This window comes from Hyperolius riggenbachi, chromosome 4 (genome assembly GCF_040937935.1).
Source record: "Hyperolius riggenbachi isolate aHypRig1 chromosome 4, aHypRig1.pri, whole genome shotgun sequence".
Classification (NCBI taxonomy): Eukaryota; Metazoa; Chordata; class Amphibia; order Anura; family Hyperoliidae; genus Hyperolius; species Hyperolius riggenbachi.
In genome coordinates this window covers 487,297,764-487,321,693 of record NC_090649.1, presented here as the reverse complement: position 1 = coordinate 487,321,693, position 23,930 = coordinate 487,297,764, and the positions used below count along the sequence as shown (strand labels likewise).

General features: G+C 45.0%; 1 protein-coding gene across 1 annotated transcript in view; it reads right to left on the bottom strand.

Moving 5' to 3' along the window:
* Positions 1 to 23,930, bottom strand: part of DYNC2LI1 (dynein cytoplasmic 2 light intermediate chain 1) — a 61,292-nt gene that overhangs the window by 14,970 nt on the left and 22,392 nt on the right. Inside the window, exons 8-12 of the mRNA XM_068279712.1 lie at positions 17,008 to 17,085; positions 13,155 to 13,231; positions 10,109 to 10,179; positions 8,310 to 8,407; positions 6,211 to 6,303 (exon numbers count right to left, since the gene is read on the bottom strand). Coding sequence (XP_068135813.1) covers positions 6,211 to 6,303; positions 8,310 to 8,407; positions 10,109 to 10,179; positions 13,155 to 13,231; positions 17,008 to 17,085 — 417 coding nt within the window. The remainder of the gene's footprint in view (positions 1 to 6,210; positions 6,304 to 8,309; positions 8,408 to 10,108; positions 10,180 to 13,154; positions 13,232 to 17,007; positions 17,086 to 23,930) is intronic.

The window sequence follows — 23,930 nt, the reverse complement described above, 5'->3', positions numbered from 1 at the left end:
CTGGTCCCCATAGTTACCTCTGCTGCAGATCTACGTGAGGTTACAGGGATACAACACCTGGTCCCCATAGTTACCTCTGCTGCAGATCTATGTGAGGTTACAGGGATACAAAACCTGGCCCCCATAGTTACCTCTGCTGCAGAGCTATGTGAGGTTACAGGGATACAGCACCTGGTCCCCATAGTTACCTCTGCTGCAGATCTATGTGAGGTTACAGAGATACAACACCTGGTCCCCATAGTTACCTCTGCTGCAGAGCTATGTGAGGTTACAGGGATACAGCACCTGGTCCCCATAGTTACCTCTGCTGCAGATCTATGTGAGGTTACAGGGATACAACACCTGGTCTCCATAGTTACCTCTGCTGCAGATCTATGTGAGGTTACAGGGATACAACACCTGGTCTCCATAGTTACCTCTGCTGCAGAGCTATGTGAGGTTAGAGGGATACAACACCTGGTCCCCATAGTTACCTCTGCTGCAGATCTATGTGAGGTTACAGAGATACAACACCTGGTCCCCATAGTTACCTCTGCTGCAGAGCTATGTGAGGTTACAGGGATACAACACCTGGTCCCCATAGTTACCTCTGCTGCAGATCTATGTGAGGTTAGAGGGATACAACACCTGGTCCCCATAGTTACCTCTGCTGCAGAGCTATGTGAGGTTACAGGGATACAACACCTGGTTCCCATAGTTACCTCTGCTGCAGAGCTATGTGAGGTTACAGGGATACAACACCTGGTCCCCATAGTTACCTCTGCTGCAGATCTATGTGAGGTTACAGGGATACAACACCTGGTCTCCATAGTTACCTCTGCTGCAGATCTATGTGAGGTTACAGGGATACAACACCTGGTCTCCATAGTTACCTCTGCTGCAGAGCTATGTGAGGTTACAAGGATACAACACCTGGTCTCAATAGTTACCTCTGGTGCAGATCTATGTGAGGTTACAGGGATACAGCACCTGGTCCCCATAGTTACCTCTGCTGCAGATCTATGTGAGGTTACAGAGATACAACACCTGGTCCCCATAGTTACCTCTGCTGCAGAGCTATGTGAGGTTACAGGGATACAACACCTGGTCCCCATAGTTACCTCTGCTGCAGAGCTATGTGAGGTTACAGGGATACAACACCAGGTCCCCATAGTTACCTCTGCTGCAGATCTATGTGAGGTTACAGGGATACAACACCTGGCCCCCATAGTTACCTCTGCTGCAGATCTATGTGAGGTTACAGGGATACAACACCTGGCCCCCATAGTTACCTCTGCTGCAGATCTATGTGAGGTTAGAGGGATACAACACCTGGTCTCCATAGTTACCTCTGCTGCAGAGCTATGTGAGGTTACAGGGATACAACACCTGGTCCCCATAGTTACCTCTGCTGCAGATCTACGTGAGGTTACAGGGATACAACACCTGGTCCCCATAGTTACCTCTGCTGCAGATCTATGTGAGGTTACAGGGATACAAAACCTGGCCCCCATAGTTACCTCTGCTGCAGAGCTATGTGAGGTTACAAGGATACAACACCTGGTCTCCATAGTTACCTCTGCTGCAGAGCTATGTGAGGTTACAGGGATACAACACCTGGTCTCCATAGTTACCTCTGCTGCAGATCTATGTGAGGTTACAGGGATACAACACCTGGTCCCCATAGTTACCTCTGCTGCAGAGCTATGTGAGGTTACAGGGATACAGCACCTGGTCCCCATAGTTACCTCTGCTGCAGATCTATGTGAGGCTAGAGGGATACAACACCTGGTCCCCATAGTTACCTCTGCTGCGGATCTATGTGAGGTTACAGGGATACAACACCTGGTCCCCATAGTTACCTCTGCTGCAGATCTATGTGAGGTTACAGAGATACAACACCTGGTACCCATAGTTACCTCTGCTGCAGAGCTATGTGAGGTTACAGGGATACAACACCTGGTCCCCATAGTTACCTCTGCTGCAGATCTATGTGAGGTTACAGGGATACAACACCTGGTCCCCATAGTTACCTCTGCTGCAGATCTATGTGAGGTTACAGAGATACAACACCTGGTCCCCATTGTTACCTCTGCTGCAGATCTATGTGAGGTTACAGAGATACAACACCTGGTCTCCATAGTTACCTCTGCTGCAGAGCTATGTGAGGTTACAGGGATACAACACCTGGTCCCCATAGTTACCTCTGCTGCAGATCTACGTGAGGTTACAGGGATACAACACCTGGTCCCCATAGTTACCTCTGCTGCAGATCTATGTGAGGTTACAGGGATACAACACCTGGTCCCCATAGTTACCTCTGCTGCAGAGCTATGTGAGGTTACAAGGATACAACACCTGGTCTCCATAGTTACCTCTGCTGCAGATCTATGTGAGGTTACAGGGATACAGCACCTGGTCCCCATAGTTACCTCTGCTGCAGATCTATGTGAGGTTACAGAGATACAACACCTGGTCCCCATAGTTACCTCTGCTGCAGAGCTATGTGAGGTTACAGGGATACAGCACCTGGTCCCCATAGTTACCTCTGCTGCAGATCTATGTGAGGTTAGAGGGATACAACACCTGGTCCCCATAGTTACCTCTGCTGCGGATCTATGTGAGGTTACAGGGATACAACACCTGGTCCCCATAGTTACCTCTGCTGCAGATCTATGTGAGGTTACAGAGATACAACACCTGGTCCCCATAGTTACCTCTGCTGCAGAGCTATGTGAGGTTACAGGGATACAACACCTGGTCCCCATAGTTACCTTCTGCTGCAGATCTATGTGAGGTTACAGGGATACAACACCTGGTCCCCATAGTTACATCTGCTGCAGATCTATGTGAGGTTACAGGAATACAACACCTGGTCCCCATAGTTACCTCTGCTGCATAGCTATGTGAGGTTACAGGGATACAACACCTGGTCCCCATAGTTACCTCTGCTGCAGATCTATGTGAGGTTACAGGGATACAACACCTGGTCCCCATGGTTACCTCTGCTGCAGAGCTATGTGAGGTTACAGGGATACAACACCTGGCCCCCATAGTTACCTCTGCTGCAGAGCTATGTGAGGTTACAGGGATACAACACCTGGTCCCCATAGTTACCTCTGCTGGAGATCTATGTGAGGTTACAGTGATACAACACCTGGTCCCCATAGTTACCTCTGCTGCAGAGCTATGTGAGATTACAGGGATACAAAACCTGGTCCCCATAGTTACCTCTGCTGCAGAGCTATGTGAGGTTACAGTGATACAACACCTGGTCCCCATGGTTACCTCTGCTGCAGAGCTATGTGAGGTTACAGGGATACAACACCTGGTCCCAATTGTTACCTCTGCTGCAGAGCTATGTGAGGTTACAGGGATACAGCACCTGGTCCCCATAGTTACCTCTGCTGCAGAGCTATGTGAGGTTACAGGGATACAACACCTGGTCCCCATAGTTACCTCTGCTGCAGATCTATGTGAGGTTACAGGGATACAACACCTGGTCCCCATAGTTACCTCTGCTGGAGATCTATGTGAGGTTACAGTGATACAACACCTGGTCCCCATAGTTACCTCTGCTGCAGAGCTATGTGAGGTTACAGGGATACAACACCTGGTCCCCATAGTTACCTCTGCTGCAGATCTATGTGAGGTTACAGGGATACAACACCTGGTCTCCATAGTTACCTCTGCTGCAGAGCTATGTGAGGTTACAGGGATACAGCACCTGGTCCCCATAGTTACCTCTGCTGCAGAGCTATGTGAGGTTACAGGGATACAACACCTGGTCCCCATAGTTACCTCTGCTGCAGATCTATGTGAGGTTACAGGGATACAACACCTGGTCCCCATATTTACCTCTGCTGCAGATCTATGTGAGGTTAGAGGGATACAACACCTGGTCCCCATAGTTACCTCTGCTGCAGATCTATGTGAGGTTAGAGGGATACAACACCTGGTCCCCATAGTTACCTCTGCTGCAGAGCTATGTGAGGTTACAGGGATACAACACCTGGTCCCCATAGTTACCTCTGCTGCAGATCTATGTGAGGTTAGAGGGATACAACACCTGGTCTCCATAGTTACCTCTGCTGCAGAGCTATGTGAGGTTACAGGGATACAGCACCTGGTCCCCATAGTTACATCTGCTGCAGAGCTATGTGAGGTTACAGGGATATAGCACCTGGTCCCCATAGTTACATCTGCTGCAGATCTAGGTGAGGTTACAGGGATACAACACCTGGTCCCTATAGTTACCTCTGCTGCAGATCTATGGGAGGTTACAGGGATACAACACCTGGCCCCCATAGTTACCTCTGCTGCAGAGCTATGTGAGGTTACAGGGATACAACACCTGGTCCCCATAGTTTCCTCTGCTGCAGATCTATGTGAGGTTACAGGGATACAACACCTGGTCCCCATAGTTACCTCTGCTGCAGATCTATGTGAGGTTACAGGGATACAACACCTGGTCCCCATAGTTACCTCTGCTGCAGAGCTATGTGAGGTTACAGGGATACAGCACCTGGTCCCCATAGTTACATCTGCTGCAGAGCTATGTGAGGTTACAGGGATACAGCACCTGGTCCCCATAGTTACATCTGCTGCAGATCTAGGTGAGGTTACAGGGATACAACACCTGGTCCCTATAGTTACCTCTGCTGCAGATTTATGGGAGATTACAGGGATACAACACCTGGCCCCCATAGTTACCTCTGCTGCAGAGCTATGTGAGGTTACAGGGATACAACACCTGGTCCCCATAGTTTCCTCTGCTGCAGATCTATGTGAGGTTACAGGGATACAACACCTGGTCCCCATAGTTACCTCTGCTGCAGATCTATGTGAGGTTACAGGGATACAACACCTGGTCCCCATAGTTACCTCTGCTGCAGAGCTATGTGAGGTTACAGGGATACAACACCTGGCCCCCATAGTTACCTCTGCTGCAGAGCTATGTGAGGTTACAGGGATACAACACCTGGTCCCCATAGTTACCTCTGCTGCAGATCTATGTGAGGTTACAGGGATACAACACCTGGTCCCCATAGTTTCCTCTGCTGCAGATCTATGTGAGGTTACAGGGATACAACACCTGGTCCCCATAGTTACCTCTGCTGCAGATCTATGTGAGGTTACAGGGATACAGCACCACTATATATCGCTCATTATATCTGGCATGTTTGATGGTTTCTCTGGTTCTCTGATTGCCATTGGTAACTATCCTGTAGCCCGGGGGTAACATATTTTAAACTGTAATTCTGTGAGAGCCGTACAATATGTTTCAAACTGGCACAGTGTACATGTGCAGCAGAGGGCTCACGTCCCTGCTGCCATGGTGATGGTGATACAGTTGATGTGCAGGGCAGCAGAAGTGTCAGACACGTCTTCAGCTTCTCTTGGGTTTCAGCAACATCAGCAATTTCCCTGACAGCCAGAAAGGAGAAATACAGACTAACAGCTTGTACAATTAGCTAGCTGACTTGGGGGTTGATTCACTTTGTAGAATGAGATTAAGTGACAGGCAGCCTATTGGGCCAATCAAAGTGCGGGGATCTCGTCCTACAAAGTCACTGGACCTGACAGGATCCAGAGTGGGACAATTGGAGCAGCCATTCCTTTTGGGGGCAGCACGAGTACGTTAGTAGTGCATGCTACAGCAGTAATGTGCACTACTTTGAAACTTTTATTTGCGCTGCCACACTAAGTTGTGCTGCTTGAGCAGTGTAGCTTAGTGAATCAACCCCTACTGATTTGTCTGTGAGCCAGATGTAGCCATCAAAAGAGCCACATCTGTCTCCCGAGCCATAGCTTCCCTACCCCCGCTGCAGCCTATTGATCTTCCGGATTGTCACTATTTTTGTATTGCATGTAAAAGCTACCTTTTCAGTTACTTTTTGGAGAGTGCCAGTCTTTTGACCTAAAAGTGGCCACTAATGATACAATTTGCTAAATGATCGTTTGCGAATGATTCTTCGTATGGACGATCGTAAATTATTGTGTGGTACCACTAAGAAACGAAAATCTCCTAACCAATCCAATCAGATTAATGAAATCGATCTGAATTTCGGTTTGATCTTATTAATCTGATCGGATTGGTTAGGAGATTTTTGTTTATTAGTGGAACCAAACAATCCTTTACGATCGTCCATACAAAGAATCGTTTGTAAACGATCATTCAGCAAATTCTATCGTTAGTGGCCACCTTAACGAGATTACAGGGATACACACCTGGTCCTTCTGTGCCCTCATGGCATCAATATGTCTCTCTGCATACTGGGGGTCCTTGGCCGGGTCCTTCGTGTCTTTGGTGTCATTTGTATTCTGCAAAAGGAAAGAAAAATCAGGTTCTGTTGTACAGAATTTAACCCCTTTGGCGTTATGATTCTTTCCGGATTTTAGGACCTAAGCGGTGCATTTTTTTTGCACACTTTTAGATCCCAAAACCTGGAAAAAAATCATGCTGCAAGGGAGATCTGCACTGCCCAACGCTTACTCACCTCCCTGGGATACAGCGCTGCAGTTCTCCCTCCGTCCTCCGGGTGGCGCTGTAACCCTATAGTGAGATTTCTGGATGTCGTCATGACGACAGACGGCGATCTCACCAGGGGGAAGCAGAGCCTCGGAGGAGAGGAAGAAGAATGGCGGTCGATGTCGGGATCCCCCGGGAGTTGAGGCATTGCTCTGCAGTAACCTCCCGGCGGCTACCCCGAGTTCAGCTCGGGGTTACCGCTCCTGGCTTGTTTTTTTCCACCCCGAGCTGAACTCGTGATAACCTCTAAGGAGACTGAGACGAAAGAAGTCTCAGGTTCCATACTTGCCTTTGGCTTTCTCCATTGTCCCTCCGGGTTGCTCCTGACCCCCCCCCCCCCCCCCCCCCGCTGAACGGCCAGGTATTCTGTCAGAGTTGCACTTTGTCACACATGCGTTAACCTACAGAACGCTCCTGGCAACAGAGTGGCCCGGGGTGACAGTGAGGGACTGAGTGGCCTCAAGGGGGCTGGAGGATGCCCCAGGTAATTATGGAACCGGAGACTCATCTCAGGTACACTTTAATGTGATCACTGTATGATTGCCAGGCATGCAAATGCTTTCTATTTTATGACTTTTTATTAGGACTATAATTTATAATGAATTGTATTTTTATAATGTATTATTATCATAATCTAAAGCTGTGTACACACGATGGATGAAGCTCGGCAGAGGCAGATTGATAACGAGACTCTATTGTGTGTACAGCAGCCCCGACGCCTCGGCCACTGATCAGTATGGCGGATCCATTTGGCTGAGCGCTGGCCGAGGGTATTGTTCCCCCCCCCCCAGCTGTGACCCACTCTTTGCTCACCGCTTCACCAGCCCTCCTCTCCTCCACATCGCAAAGGATTGTGTCTCTAGCCTGCAGGCTAGCGATGTGTCTGTACAACATCGGCCCTACAAGGTCACCAGAGGGATCAACTCCCAATCCCTGTCGGGCAACACGCTTTGTTGCTACGTACACACGCTGGTTGGACCTCAGCCGCGGCAGACGAAAAAGACCAGTTTGGACGAGAACCGTGACACCAGCATGTGTGCTGCGACCGTTTGACATCTGCTAAGATGTCAGAGCACTGCATGATCGCAATGGCCCGCAAGTGGTTTTACCACTTTGCATTGTGTATGACACACCCTAGACCACCAGGGAAGCTATAGTGGAGATTAAACCCTAGATCACCAGGGAAGCCACATGGGGGAGGGAGGGGGAAAGCAGTAGACCCCAGGGAAATGTATAGGGAAAGGAGGGGGTGTAGTAGACACCAGGAAAGCAATGTGGGGGAGAAAGAGGGAAAGCAGTAGACCCTAGGGAACTGTATGGGGGGGAGGGGGGTGTACTAGACATCAGGGAAATGGATAGGGATGGGGGGGGGGGTGTAGAATTAGACACCAGGGAACTGTACAGGGGATCAGGAGCATTAGACACCAGGGAGCTGTATAGGGGAGGGAGGCCACTAGACACCAGGGAACTGTACAGGGGATCAGGAGCATTAGACACCAGGGAGCTGTATAGGGGAGGGAGGTCACTAGACACCAGGGAACTGTACAGGGGATCAGGAGCATTAGGCACCAGGGAGCTGTATAGGGGAGGGAAGTCACAAGACACCAGGGAACATTATGGGGTGTGTGTGCAACCAGCAAAGCTATGAAACGCTCCTGAAAAGCTCCGTGGTGTGAACCAGCCCTTATGAATGGAATACATAGATCACACAACAAAAGCAGCTGAGCTCAAATCCAAGACTGAATTCCATAAATACAGGGAAAGCGTAGAAAATCCATGTGAAATAGTTGCGGTTTACCTTGGGAGGAAAATGTCTCTCGTAAATCTTCTTCCACAGCTCCATGGGGGTGCGCACCTGTACCTGTCTCAGGTCACTGTCAGAAGCAGGAGGTGATCCTACAGGTCAGGACAGAACACGGATCACTCTAATCCTGAATACAGAACACCGATCACTCTAATCCTGTATACAGAACACAGGTCACTCTAATCCTGTATACAGAACAGTGATCACTCTAATCCAGTACATAGAACAGTGATCACTCTAATCCTGTATAAAGAACACTGATCACTCTAATCCTGTATACAGAACACTGATCACTCTAATCCTGTATACAGGACACTGATCACTCTAAACCTGTATACAGAACACTGGTCACTCTAAACCTGTATACAGAACACTGGTCACTCTAATTCCTTATACAGAACACTGATTACTCTAATCCTGTATACAGAACACTGGTCACTCTAATCCTGTATACAGAACAGTGGTCACTCTAATCCTGTATACAGAACACTGGTCACTCTAATCCTGTATACAGAACACTGATTACTCTAATCCTATATACAGAACACTGATCACTCTAATTCAGTATACAGAACACTGATCACTCTAATCCTGTATACAGGACACTGATCACTCTAAACCTGTATACAGAACACTGGTCACTTGAATCCTGTATATAGAACACTGATCACTCTAATCCTGTATACAGGACACAGATCACTCTAAACCTGAATACAGAACACTGGTAACTCTAATCCAGTATACAGAACACTGATCATTCTAATCCTATATACAGAACACTGATCACTCTAATCCTATATACAGAACACTGGTAACTCTAATCCTGTATACAGAACACTGGTCACTCTAATCCTGTATACAGAACACTGGTCACTCTAATCCTGTATACAGAACACTGATCACTCTAATCCTATATACAGAACACTGATCATTCTAATCCAGTATACAGAACACTGATCACTCTAATCCTATATACAGAACACTGGTAACTCTAATCCTGTATACAGAACACTGGTCACTCTAATCCTGTATACAGAACACTGGTCACTCTAATCCTGTATACAGAACACTGGTCACTCTAATCCTGTATACAGAACACTGATCACTCTAATCCTGTATACAGAACACTGATCACTCTGATCTCATATACAGAGCACTGATCACTCTAATCCAGTATACATAACGCTGATTACTCTAATCCCATATACAGAATGCTGATCACTCTAATCATATATAAAGAGCACCACTCACTCTAATCCTGTATACAGAACACTGGTCACTCTAATTCAGTATACAGAACACTGGTCACTAATTCAGTATACAGAACACTGGTCACTAATTCAGTATACAGAACACTGGTCACTCTAATCCTGTATACACAACGCTGATTACTCTAATCCTGTATACAGAACACTGGCCACTCTAATCCTGTATACAGAACGCTGGTCACTCTAATCCTATATACAGAACACTGATCACTCTAATCCTGTATACAGAACACTGGTCACTCTAATCCTGTATACAGAACACTGGTCACTAATTCAGTATACAGAACACTGGTCACTAATTCAGTATACAGAACACTGGTCACTAATTCAGTATACAGAACACTGGTCACTCTAATCCTGTATACAGAACACTGGTCACTCTAATCCTGTATAAAAGATTCCATACTTAGGATTCCAATCACGCTGATCCAGCACACAGAATGTCGATCACACTCTACTAGTATATGGTCACTTCAAAGTTATTACTAGTTTAGAAAAAGTTAATCAGCTAATGGCTGAACTCACCAATCTGGCTGAAGGAATCCAGTCCTGCTGGAACGACCAGCGGCTTGTTGTGATCTACTGACAAAGATTTGCTGGAAAATCAGAAAAACAAAAGTTATTTCTTCTCATACTCCTCTTATGATGGTAAATAGTAGTAGCAGTAGGGTATTGTACCGTGTTAGCCATCAGTAAAAGCAATAAGTTTTAAATCAGGATGTTACCATTTATTGGCTAACTACAAATGAATAAGAATAAACAAGCTTTCGGCCTTGCAGCCTTCGTCTGGCTTATACCCTGTTAGTTTGCAAGCTGGTGGTACAGACAGCTTATATACATGCAACATCAAAAGGGAAAACAGATATTTTTTTCAAGCATAAATACGTCATTAAGATGCCTTAATACAAACAGACCATCTAAATGGGGTAAGATAAGGATCCTTGTTTACTCCAATGCTCACAGACCTGGTATTTAGGATTTAGTGGGTCAATCCTAAATACCAGGTCTGTGAGCATTGGAGTAAACAAGGATCCTTATCTTACCCCATTTACAGTAGATGGTCTGTTTGTATTAAGGCATCTTAATGACGTATTTATACTTGAAAAAAATATCTGAAACGTGCATCAACGTGGCAAAGGTCCTGGACCATGTGATCTCAGGAGATTCCTACAGTACACCCAGCATGGGAAGCATCCTAAACCATGTGACCTCAGACTCCTGCAGTACACCCAGCATGGGAAGGATCCTGGACCATGTGACCTCAGGAGGCCCTTGCAGTACACCCAGCATGGGAAGGATCCTGGACCATGTGACCTCAGGAGGCTCCTGCAGTACACCCAGCATGGGAAGGATCCTGGACCATGTGATCTCAGGAGGCTCCTGCAGTACACCCAGCATGGGCAGGATCCTGGACCATGTGACCTCAGAAGGCTCCTGCAGTACACCCAGCACAGGAAGTATCCTGGACCATGTGACCTCAGGAGGCTCCTGCAGTACACCCAGCAAGGGCAGGGTCCTGGACCATGTGACTTCAGGAGGCTTCTGCAATGCACCCAGCATGGGAGGGATCCTGGACCATGTGACTTCAGAAGGCTCCTAAAATACACCCAGCAAGGGGAGGGGCTTTTGATCCCATCTCTGGTCAGTGCAATTTGTATGTATTATTGTATTTACTAAAGAAGCTACACAAAACTGAGTGCCCCCTCTCTATTTCTTTTATGTCTATATCCAGAGCTTTATTAACCAAACTAGGGGCAGATTCCCGTGATCTCCTATATAACAAGTGACAGCTCAGTACACATCTATGCCAGTGCAGAAGCCTGAAATGATGAAGCTTACATGATTACTCCGCTAAGACTATAGACACAACCCTAATCTGTGCCGCTATACAACTCTTACAAATGTAAAGAACAAGGAGCGACTACAGAAAGCCACAAAACGTTTCAATAAATCCCATACAAAAGAGTCTCGGTTCCCCTACTCCCATCTGCATTCTCTGAGTCCCCTTCCCAGCAAAGCTACATTCTTGGCAAGCTGCGCTGGGTTACATAGAAACACAATGATTGAACTTCCAGAAAGTCCTTCAAAAGTTAGCATTCTCCTTCACTTAATCCCCCTTCTGCTTATTCAGCCAAACCGTAAGAACGCTAAACATGTCAAAGTCACTTCCCATCCCTCCAGAGATAAAATCCTAACAGACTCCGCTGGATTTCCCAATGGCCTAACTTTCAACCCTCTCAGACCTCCAATTACAAGATGAAAGCCGGCCACTTAAACATTAAGCTCCACTCAAGAGGAATCTTTAGCCTGTGTAAATCCTGCGTTGGTTACTAATGTCCTATAATTTATCTAATGCCCTGGATACATCACTCACCACGCTAATACCCCACTGTGTACAAAAAAGATTCAATTCCAGAAGTTATATTTTAGGCAGAAAAAAAAGAAATCCATAAAAAGAAAACAAATACTGCTGTGGAGGTATTACTGCATATCTCAACATTTTAGAAATATTGTACTTTTATTATAAGATTAACTGCTCAGAAATTACCAACATAGATCCCTTAACCTTTTTTCTCTATAAATCTTGCAGATAACTAAATAGTTATTGAGTGGATGTGCAGAGGACAAAGCCAGTCGAACCTGACAGATTATTACACAATTAGGACAACGCGTTGCGGTTCATAGTGGCTTCCTCTCCTCGCTCCATAGAAAGAGCCCCCAGCTGCAGGAATCACTTCCTGGTCACTGCTGAGCAATCGCATATGACTGCCTTTATCAGAAAACATAACAAAAAAAGTTTTTAGGTGATACCTTTAAAGTAGGATTGTCACCATAAAAATCAAATTTCAACAGCAACTGGTCCGAGTGTATTAAGTGATAAAGATGCTAATCCTGCATTCAAAACTTTCAAAACTTTTTCTGCAGTTCTGATTTGGAGTTATCACATACCTAAGGAGCACTGGCCCTTTAGTAGTCAGTGCCAAACAGTTGCATGCTGGAGAAAATTTTTATCTATAATATATTCCTCCTCTTTCCTTTATTCCCCTGCCTAACTGCCTAGCTGAAACATGATCCTCTGCTCACTTGTATTTACAAGCAAGGCTGAGGTGACTCAGCGATTGGATGAGAAAAAAAAAGTAAAGGGCAGAAATGACATCAGGATTTAGCCTAAACTGTGGGCAAAAGACATGGCCCCCACCAGGAACAGAATTCTCTTCATTTACTATATAACATTCACTGAAATCAAAATGTGGACAGTACAATACATGTTATGTAAGTAGATCAAGTATTTATCTACTTATACATGTGTTTTTTTCCCTGGCATAGTATGGCTAATCCTCCTGCTTTAATGACTAACTGTACAAGATTTCTCTACAAGCTTTCGATCTAGTTCTGAAACATGCCTGAAAAAGAAACGTAAAGTTTGGAAAGCTTGCAGAGAAATCTTGTACAGTTAGTCATTAAAGGTACCACCTAAACAACTTTTGTTGTTATGCCTTCGGATTCCCTCCCAGACTAATACCGGACGACACACAACTGACTGCCTTTATGTTTTCCTCTAGAGCTTTACCTCTTATCTTGTCCAAAGGCCAGCTGATTGACAAATGTGCGCATTACTCCTCTGTGGCTTTCAGATTTACTTGTGAACTGAAAAAGGAAAGATACGTCATGTGATATGGCAAGTTTAATGGTTCAGTATTTTCCATGAATGAGGCGAGCACTGTAATGACAACCATCCCCTAGTGTTGTACACACATTAGTGTTATAAACTGTTCTAATCACCTTTTTCCGGCACCAGCAACTCATCAGCAAGAGTTGCACACACGACTCAACACAGCAAGCAGGAGATAGACTTTCTCAGGCTTCTTCAATATTCATGTTATTTATTCAGGAAACAGAAATACAGATAGATACAGTTCATCATATCCTAGCCACGCCAATCTTCATGTTGCGTTACAAGCTTCTTGATTAAACTTCCTGCTGAAGTCAATCAGGTACCTTCTTTCTAAACTACGTTACACTAGACTACCTATGTACAGCATACATTATGTCAGATTACATATAGAATGAAAATACTTAGAGGTCCTAGTCAGCATTTAGAGCTAGTGTGAAAGTAAGAAGCAGGGAGAGCTCTGATTGCCCACCTGGGTTTTAATACCGACTAGGAAAGAGTTAAATGTGACATCATCTTCGCCATCCCCTAGACCAGACTATTTGTTGAGCCCCCTCGTGGTGTCATAATACCCACCTACTCGATTAATATTCAATGTCACCTTTCCTTTACTTACTGGAATTTGGTATTTTGGTAAACATGGCCTATGTTGATTGTTCTTGTGGTGTACGTGTTGAGGTCAGAGCAGGTCTGTGGCCTTCTTTCAGGAACATGTTCTCAGTATCTACGTGTATCCTCTGCTACACGCAGACCCTGAGATGCCTCTGCCTGCATCACAAGAACTCTATTTTAAAGGCATACACTGCGGACAAGCCTTTTACCTGAACTCAGACCAAATAACTGAGGCCTACTTAAATTATAACAATTAGATGTATAGATAAAGTTTTTAGAGTAGAGTAGGTAGTTTTTAGTGGTGCAATAAGACATGCATACCCACATAAATCTCAAATAAAAAGATGTATAGCAGGAAAGTGGTGGACAGAATACCTGTTACATCAGCTACATGTGCCTGGAACTACATTATGGCTTGCTTCCTGTTTTCTTTGGATTCAGCTGGTAGGCACGCCCCTCATCCAGCCATTCAGCACCTACTGCTCAAAATGCGCGCTTTGCCTGCTACCAGAGGGCATTGCTAAGGTCCTGGGAAATACAGGACTCCTCTGGGCACCATGTCAGTACTGAGCAGAGGCGCCTTGGCAAAAAATGGGCATAGCCATGTGTTGGAAAGTGGGCGATCATAGGAGGGGCCAAATGCAAATGAACCTAGCAGCAATGTAACCTAGGCAACGTCCGCAGTGGCACGTTGCGGTGTGGCATAAGGCCCGCTTTGCAAAAAAAACACCTATAGCGACAATCACAGTGTGGCAGGTGTGTTTCCACATAGAAATACATTAAATAGTCAGCATTTCACAGTAATAGGCAGAGAGTCCCCTTACCTGGCTCCTGAGTTGGCCTGGATGCTGTACTCAGCTGGCCTGGCGGTGATGCTATGCTGGCTGGCCTGGCAGTGATGTGTACTGGCTGGCTATGATGCTGGGACTACCACACCTCCCAGCATGCCTCCATAGAGGAACTACTGCTCCCAACATGTCACCATAGAGGCACCACAGCTTTATGGGGGTATACTGGGAGCTGAAGTGCCTCTATGGCGACATGTTGGGAGCTGTGGTGTCTTAATGGGGGGCATGCTGGGTGCTGTTTTGCGTGAGTCCCTCTCCTCTGCCAGCTATGCCCCCTTTCTCTCACCTCTGCCAGGCTGGGGGGGGCTAGCTAGATGAGAGGGACAGGGACACACACCTCACATCTGCCCTCCAGGCTGGGGGGGGGGGGGGGGGGCATAGCTAGATGAGAGGGACAGGGACACACACATATAAAAGTGGCAGCTCTGCCCCGGATGTGCTCTGGATGTCCCCCGACACAGTAGCACAGCGGGTGGCTATGTACTTGCCTCCCCTGTCCCCCGAACCCCCCAGCAATATAGCATAGGGGGAGGCTGCGTATTCACCTCCTCCATCTTCCCTCCTGGCTTTCTCCTCCTAGCGTTCGATTCATTCTCAGACATCAGACACTAGGGGGAGAAGCCTGTATGTGAAAATGTCTGCAGGCTCCGGAGACCAAGTGGGCGGAGGTGAGTGCTGTGTGGCCCGCTGCACGTCTCTGCCGCTGAGGTTTGGGGCACCCTAGAATAGATGCGTGGCATGTGCTACAGATTTATGTGGCTAGCGACACGCCTGCCTGCTGTATCTTCTGCTATCCCCCTCATGCACCCATTCATGTCTTGCTCTGCTTTGTATCCCCTGCTTGCTCCCCTCGTTCTGCCATTCATGAGGTCTCCCTACTTACGCCATTCATCTCTTCCTGTTTACTCACCTTTCCTCTCTCCATTCACCTTCTAATATACCTCATGCAGACTTCCTCCTCACAGTCATTGGATGCTACTCTGCTTCTACCTCCCCTGACTTGTGGCGTTCAGATACTGATGATATAGCTATAACCGAGGCGGAGAATTCCTGGCATTTCAAAGCTGGAAAGTAATCTAATTTCCTGGAGCCACAAAAGTGTAACTATTCAATTACATCTACATCGCCAGTGTCAAAAAACTGCAGCTCTCTGATGGAGAACATTTAATTGGATCAGGAATTATTGCCATATTTCTCAACCATTTAAGCAGTCAATTTATTTAAAGGCTTGCAAGTGCTTCAGGCCAATTTCTTTTACCACATTTTTTTTTTTATTTCTTATTTGTTACATTTCCTAGTTTCTGATTAGTACTGCTGTAATATGTATTTATGGAAACTTGTCCATAGGGGGCAGTGTAAGACAAAGGAGAACTTCTGCTTTCAGTTTATATGTTTTCTGCTTGTAGAGAGATCAAACCATTGCAAAAATTTACAGCACAACAAGTTCTGCCGCTAAAGACAAAAGCAGTGCATTATCTTAAAGTGAGATAACTTGTTTGTGGCTGTTAACAGGTTAAAGGGAAACCTAGGTGAGGCTGCCATATTGATTACTTTTTAAACAATACCGATTACCTGGCAGTCATGCTATAGATCTGGCTGTAGTAGTGTCTGAATCACATACCTGAAACAAGCATACAGCTAATCCAGTTAGATTCTGTCAGAAATCCCTGATCTGCATGCTTGTTCACGGGCTGTGGCTAAAAGTTCTAGAGGCGTAGGATCAGCAGGACAGCCAGGCAACTAGTACTGTTTAAAATAAAAAATAAATATGGCAGCCTCCTTATGTTGGCAAAAAGGGAATCACATGTGCAAAAAAAAAAAAAAAAAAAAGAAAAAAAAAAAAAAAAAAGGGGAACAAAAACCCCAAAAAGTAGCCGTGCTAGAATTTTTTTTTTACTGCTGTGGGAAACCGCACATTGCTCCCAGTGCACAGCGATGTGCATTGGGAAGCATTATGTGCATTTTTGCGTTGCAGAAAACACACGATTTTGAGGAAGCGTGACCCCTGCCTGAAGATCAGGGTACAGGGTGTATATACAGTAAAATCTTGTTATAGTAAACTCCTATATAGTAAACCTCCGGCTATAGTAGACTCAGTCCTCAGGTCCCAGCAACTGCATCTGTATAAATATACACTGTATGACCAATTCTGATATAGTAATCTACTTTGCCTGTTCCCCTAGAGTTTACTATAAAAGGGATTCTCCTGTATTATGTATGGAGTGATAAGCCATCCATTGTACAATAGCAAACATGTTCCCACTCCCAATCATTTTATTTATAGTACTAACCAGAAGAGAGGCTCCATAATAATGGGACACAAACCGAAGAGTTTTGCATATCATTTTTCGTTTTTCAGGATCAAAATCCTAAAATCAATGAATAATATGCAGTTAGTTACTTCAACATATACAAATGTATACCAAAAAATATATATGATTTTAGTTTTCAATATTTTTTATTGGAATTTCAAATTTTTAACAAATATGCTATTGACATATCATGTATAAAAAAAACAGAGATACACTTTATACATAATAACATTCTTTGTGTAAACAAATAATATAAAATAACCTGTACAAAAGATTATATAAATAAAAAAAAAAAAATCTGAATATAAATTACAGAAACATTACTGTAGTCTTACCTATATCACTATCATTAATACAATGATCAGTACTATAAAATTTTGCTGCTCATAGACCGCGTATAAATGTGCAAAAAATGCACCTACAGCGCTTATCAAATTTGTACAAAACGTGTATATATATATATATATATATATATATATATATATATATATATATATATATATATATATATATATATATATATATATATATATATCATACTAGCTGATTGCCCGGCGTTGCCCGGGTATGTACAGTATTTGGCTGGTGTTGGCTCCACCTACTTTTTCTAACCCTAACACACAATTACTCACTGACCAAGTTTGTGAGCTTTGCATTGTTTGGCACCAATAATTTGCATTGAAATGAAACAAATCTAATTGGCTGTGTGTGGCTCCACCCCCTTTTCTGAATTTGAACCCCAGTCACCCAATAACCAACTGTACCAGGTTTGAGGCCTGTGCCATTAACAGTGCAAGAATCGTAGCAATTAAATATTCCCCTTGAAAAGCAATAGGTGAAGTTTGATTCACTTTTGTAGGCTCCACCCACTTTTCTGAATATTAATCCCAGTCACCCAGTGACCAACTGTGCAAAGTTTAAAAACCCTGTCATTAACAGAATGGGTGCAGTGTACATTTTCCCAGTGAAATTTGTATTTGTCTCCAGCCACTGATGACCCGGCGTTGCCTGTGTATGTATTTGACTGGTGTTGGCTCCGCCCACTTTCTAACCCTAACACACAAACACTCAATGACCAAGTTTGTGAGCTTTGGGATCCTTGGCATCAATAATTTGTATATTCCCATAGAAATTAAACAAATCAGATAGGCTGTTTGTGGCTCCACCCCTCTCCAGCATTTGAACCCCAGTCACCCAATGACCAACTGTAGCAGGTTTGAGGCATCTGCTATTAACAGTGTAAAAATGGCAACAATTTAAATATTCCACTTGAAAATCAACAGGTGAATTTTGATTGGCTATTATAGGCTCCACCCACTATCCTGAATATTAATCTCAGTCACTCAGTGACCATCAGGGCAAAGATTGGGAATCCTGAAATAAACAGTGTAAGAAGGGCTGCAGTTTCACTTTCCCAGTGAAATTTGTTTTTGGCTCCGCCCACTTTTTGTAACCTGGAAACAAAGTCACTACTCAATGCCCAAGTTTGTGAGTTTTGGGGTCCTTGGCATCAATAATTTGTATTTTCCCATGAAATGAAACAAATCTGATTAACTGTTTGTGGTTCTGTCCCTTTTCTGAATTTGAACCTCAGTGACCCAATGACCAACTGTACCAGGTTTGAGGCTTGTGCCATTAACAGTGCAAGAATGGCAGCAATTTTAATATTCTCCTTGAAAAGTGACATGTGATTTTTGATTGGCATTTTTAGGCTCCACCCACTTTTCTGAATATTAATCCCAGTCACCCAGTAACCAGCTATGCTAAGTTTGAGAACCCTGCCATTAACTGTGAAGAAGGGCTGCAGTTTCCCAGAAAATTCTGTTTTTAACGCCACTCACTTTTTGTAACCTTGACACACAGTCACTACTCAATGACCAAGTTTGTGAGCTTTTGGGTTCCTGGCATCAAAATTGTGCTAATGGAAGCAGTTTATCCAGCAAAGAAATCTGGCTGTTTTTGGCTCCGCCCCTTTAATGAATTTGAACCCCAAACACTTAACGCCCGACTGTAGCAGGTTTCAAGGCCTCTGCCATTAACAGTGTGAGAATGGCTGCAGTTTCAATATTCCCCTTGAAAATCAATAGGTGAATTTTGATTGGCTCTTGTAGGCTCCACCTACTTTTCCAAATATTAATCCTAGTCACCCAGTGACCAACTGTGTGAAGTTTGAGAACCTTGCCATTAACAGTGTAAGAAAAGCTGCAGTTTACATTTCCCCATGTAAAAAGTTAGTTGTTTTTGGCTCCGCCCACTATTTCTAATCTTGACATACAGTCAATTAATGACCAAGTTTATGAGCTTTGGGTTCTTGGCATCAAAAAGTTGCATTTTACCATTGAAATTAAACAAATCTGATTGGCTGTTTTTGGCCCGCTACCATCAGAATTTAAACCCCAGTCTCCCAGTGACTGACTGTAGCAGATGTTAGGCCTCTGCCATTAAGAGTGCATGAAAGGCAGCAATGTAAATATTCCCCTTGAAAATCAAAAGGTGAATTTTGATTGGCTGCTGGAGGCTCCACCCACTTTTCTGAATATTAGTCCCAGTCACCCAGTGGCCAACTGTGTCACATTTGAGAACCCTGCCAATAACAGAATGGCTGAAATCAATCTAACAAATCTGATTGGCTGTTTGTGGCTCCACCCCTTTAGTGAATTTGGACCCCAGTCACCCAATGACTGACTGTATCAGGTTTGAGGCCTCTGCCACTAACAGTGTAAGAATGGTAGCAATGTGAATATTTCCCTTGAAAATCAATAGGTACATTTTGATTGGCTGTTGTAGGCTCCACCCACATTTCTGAATATTCATCCCAGTCACCCAGTGGCCAATTGTGTAAAGTTTGGGAACCCTGCAATGTAAAAAATGAAGTTGTTGGCACCGCCCACTTTTTCTAACCATGACATACAGTCACTCAATCATCAAGTTTATCAGCTTTGGGGTCCTTGGTATCAATACTTTGTATATTCCCATTGAAAAATAAACAAATCTGGCTGTTTGTGGCTCCGCCCCCTTCCTGAATTTGGACCCTAATCACCCAGTGACCAACTGTACCAGGTTTGAGGCATCTGCTATTACCAGTATAAGAGAATGGTAGCAGATGAAACATTCCCTTTGAAAATCAAAAGGTGAATTTTTATTGGCTCTTGTAGGCTCCACCCACCTTCCAAAATCCTAATCTGTCACCCAATGACCAACTGTGCAAAGTTTGAGAACCCTGCTATTAAAGTGAACCTAAAGTCACTTAAAAAAACCGAGATTAACTCACCTGGGGCTTCCCTCAGCCCCCTGCAGACGATCGGTGCCCTCGCAGCTCCGCTCCGATGTCCCAGGACCCGCCGGCGAGCACTTCCGGTTTGGCCGCCACCGGCCGACAGGGATGGGAACGCGAGTGATTGTTTGCGTTCCCAGCCTGTATATCGCCCCCTATGCTGCTATTGCGGCCAGGAGGTCGCAATAGCAGCATAGGGGGCGATATACAGGCTGGGAACGCGAACAATCACTCGCGTTCCCATCCCTGTCGGCCGGTGGCGGCCAAACCGGAAGTGCTCGCCGGCGGGTCCTGGGACATCGGAGCGGAGCTGCGAGGGCACCGATCGTCTGCAGGGGGCTGAGGGAAGCCCCAGGTGAGTTAATCTCGTTTTTTTTAAGTGACTTTAGGTTCACTTTAACGGTGTAAGAATGGCTGCAGTTTATATTTTCCAGTGAAATTTGTTTTTAGCTCCGCCCACTTTTTGTAACCTTGACACACAGTCACCCAGTGACCAAGTGTGTGAGTTTTCAGGTTACTGGCATCAAAAATGTGTGATTTGAAGCAGTTTATCCACCAAGGAAATCTGATTGGCTGTATGTGGCCCCGCCCCTTTAGTGAATTTGGACCCCAGTCACCCACTGACTGACTGTAGCAAGTTTGAAGTCTCTGCCATTAAAAGTGTAAGAATAGCAGCAGTTTAAATATTCCCCTTGAAAATCAATAGGTGAATTTTGATTGGCTGTTGTAGGCTCCACTCATTTTCTTGAATCTTAATCGCATTCACCCAGTGACCAAGTGTGCCAAGTTTGAGAACCCTGCGATTAACAGTCTAAGAATGGCTGCAGTTTACATTTTACGATGTAAAATGAACGGCTGAAATTTGATTTGCTGTTTTATGCTCCGCCCACTTTTCCTGGATTCGTAACCTCGGTCACCAAGTGACCAACTGTGCCATGTGTAGGGACTCTGGCTTGATTACTGTGAGAATGGCAGCCTTTTACATTTTTTCCATTGACTTGAATGGGTGGAATCTGATTAGCTGTTTGTAGCTCCGCCCACATGTGCAGGGGGGCCGCAAGACCCCCAGAACATATCATCCCAGGTAGTAAGGGATCTGTGTACCAAGTTTCGTTCAGATCGGTCAAGCCGTTTTCACGTGATCGACACACACACACACACACACACACACACACACACACACACACACACACACACACACACACACACACACACACACACACACACACACACACACACACACACACACACACACACACACACACACACACACACACACACACACACACACACACACACACACACACACACACACACACACACACACACACACACACACACACACACACACACACACACACACACACACACACACGATTTTATATATATAGAAGAAAACACAGAATAACATTCAATGCACAAGTTCACTTGAAATGATGCGAATTAACGCGTTAGGCCTAAATAGGCAAAAGAAGCCTATAACCTTATCAAAATTTATGTCTAATACATTACAAGATTCCAATATTCCTGTGATATATTCTTACTGAACTAATTTAAACTAAACTAACAAAATTAGACTAAACTAATTTAAACTAAAATGCGCTGTTGTCTTGTGTTAAGTTCTTGGTTTTTATATATCAAGGATATGTATACTTCGCTTTGAATTAATTGGCAAATGATCCTTAGAAAATTACTTCCAGGAGTTTAGAGTTTTTTGAGGTTTAGAGTCATCTTTAAAAATATATATGATTTTATATTGCCTATGTTAAGGTTCTCTTCTTTTATTGACTTATGGTAAGCTAACCTACTCCAAATGCAATTAATTATTCAGATCAAGGACAGTTTTGCATAGCTCCCAACTGTCCCTCTTTTGGAGGGACAGTCCCTCTGTGGCAGCCCTGTCCCTCTGTCCCTCTCTCCTCCTCATTTGTCCCTCTTTCAGGACCTTGTCCCTCTTTCTATGTAAATATATATATGCCTCTACTAAAAATGTGTTTGATTGACTCTAAACTTTATTCCCATCCTTTAAATCGATATATTACTTATTTTAAAATGTTATTATGAAGGAAAATGAACCAGGATAGAAAGGACCAGTGTGGTTTGAATTAAAAAACATATTTTTCTTATAAAATCTTTATGGTATTCGTGACTAGGGGTGTGTCAGGGGCAGGGATGCTAAAATCCGAATTCGCGTGCAACCTGGATAGTTGCTATCTGGATTTCACCCAGATACCCGTGCGGAGTGGGCGCGGGGGGGTGTCAAGTTAACCTGTCTGACGACTTCTTCGGGCCGTCCCTCGGCGCCTCCCACGATGCGGTCCATGCGCGTCACATGATTACAAACACTTCCTCCTTCAACCCGGAAAGGGGGAAGTGTTTGTAATCACCTGACCGCCGCGTGTAACGCATCGTGGGAGGCGCCGAGGGACGGACCGAAGAAGACGTCAGATAGGTAAGCTTGCGCCCCCCCCCCCCCCCCCCCCGATTTGAGCAACCCTGGTCAGGGGCATGATCAGGGGCGTGGCTTAAGTGTCCCTCTTTCTCATCTCAATAAGTTGAGAGGTATGGCTTTGCCCTGTGACGGCAATGGAGGACGGGCGAAACAGGTCAGGTTTTGAGAGTGGGCAAGTCCATATTGTACTCACTAAGCACTTTATGTGCATCTGATATAATGTGAACACACACAAATAGGGTCCTGTTTGCAAAGACCCACAATGTAAATGTGCTGTATTTAAATACTTCTAGTAATTACAATAACGCTTTCAAGGTGGAGTACTGAACTATTGTAGTGACTCAAGTTTGTTTCCATCTGTCCAATAGTCCCATTACCTCTCACTCTGCTGTCAGGCAGCAGTGTCTGCAGAGAATCTACAGACATGAGATCATCACTTCCAATTGGGAAATCGATATCTGATGGCCGTAGATAGTCTAAACATGTAGTGCAAGCTGGCCAGTGTCTCATCAGACAGGGATGTGTATCTGGTGTTTCTGCAGAGAACATCTGGCTCTAGCTGACATTTACCATCCCGCTCATTTGATTATACAGCTGTCAGGCTGATTTGGTGGCAGTCATTCTCAGTGCATACATGACTGTATGGGGATAACGTGTGACGGTATGGCCAGCGGCATACATATGAAATCGCCCCCGGGAGACGTGGCGCAGGATACAGCAGGTATATGGCTGATCCTGCGGCTGCACAAGTTCCCGGCAGTGTTAATTACTATTCCCCCTCTAGGTCCACGTGGACAGTGGGGGAATGATGTAATTCAGCTTCCAGCGGCGCCGAAGTTACTCACTATGCGCCGCTATAGCTGTAATTCCTATTACGGCCTATGGCGGCACTGGCTGCACCTAAATCTCCTGCGCTGTAATGACAGCGCTCGTGGCCAGTGTGGTGGCTAGGGGGTTAACAACACAACACCATAGGAAGGACCTCATTGGCTCGGAGATTGTGCTCCTCCCAGCCAGAGGCGTAACTAGAAATCACTGGGCACACCTGTAAAACTTTGGATGTGCTCCCAGCTTCAGCTTCTTACACTTACTCTGTCCATCTCTGATGGAGCAGAACTGGCTCTGCAGACTCCTCCAGCATCACTACAGTACACAGCACTTGGGGAGGGGTGGAGA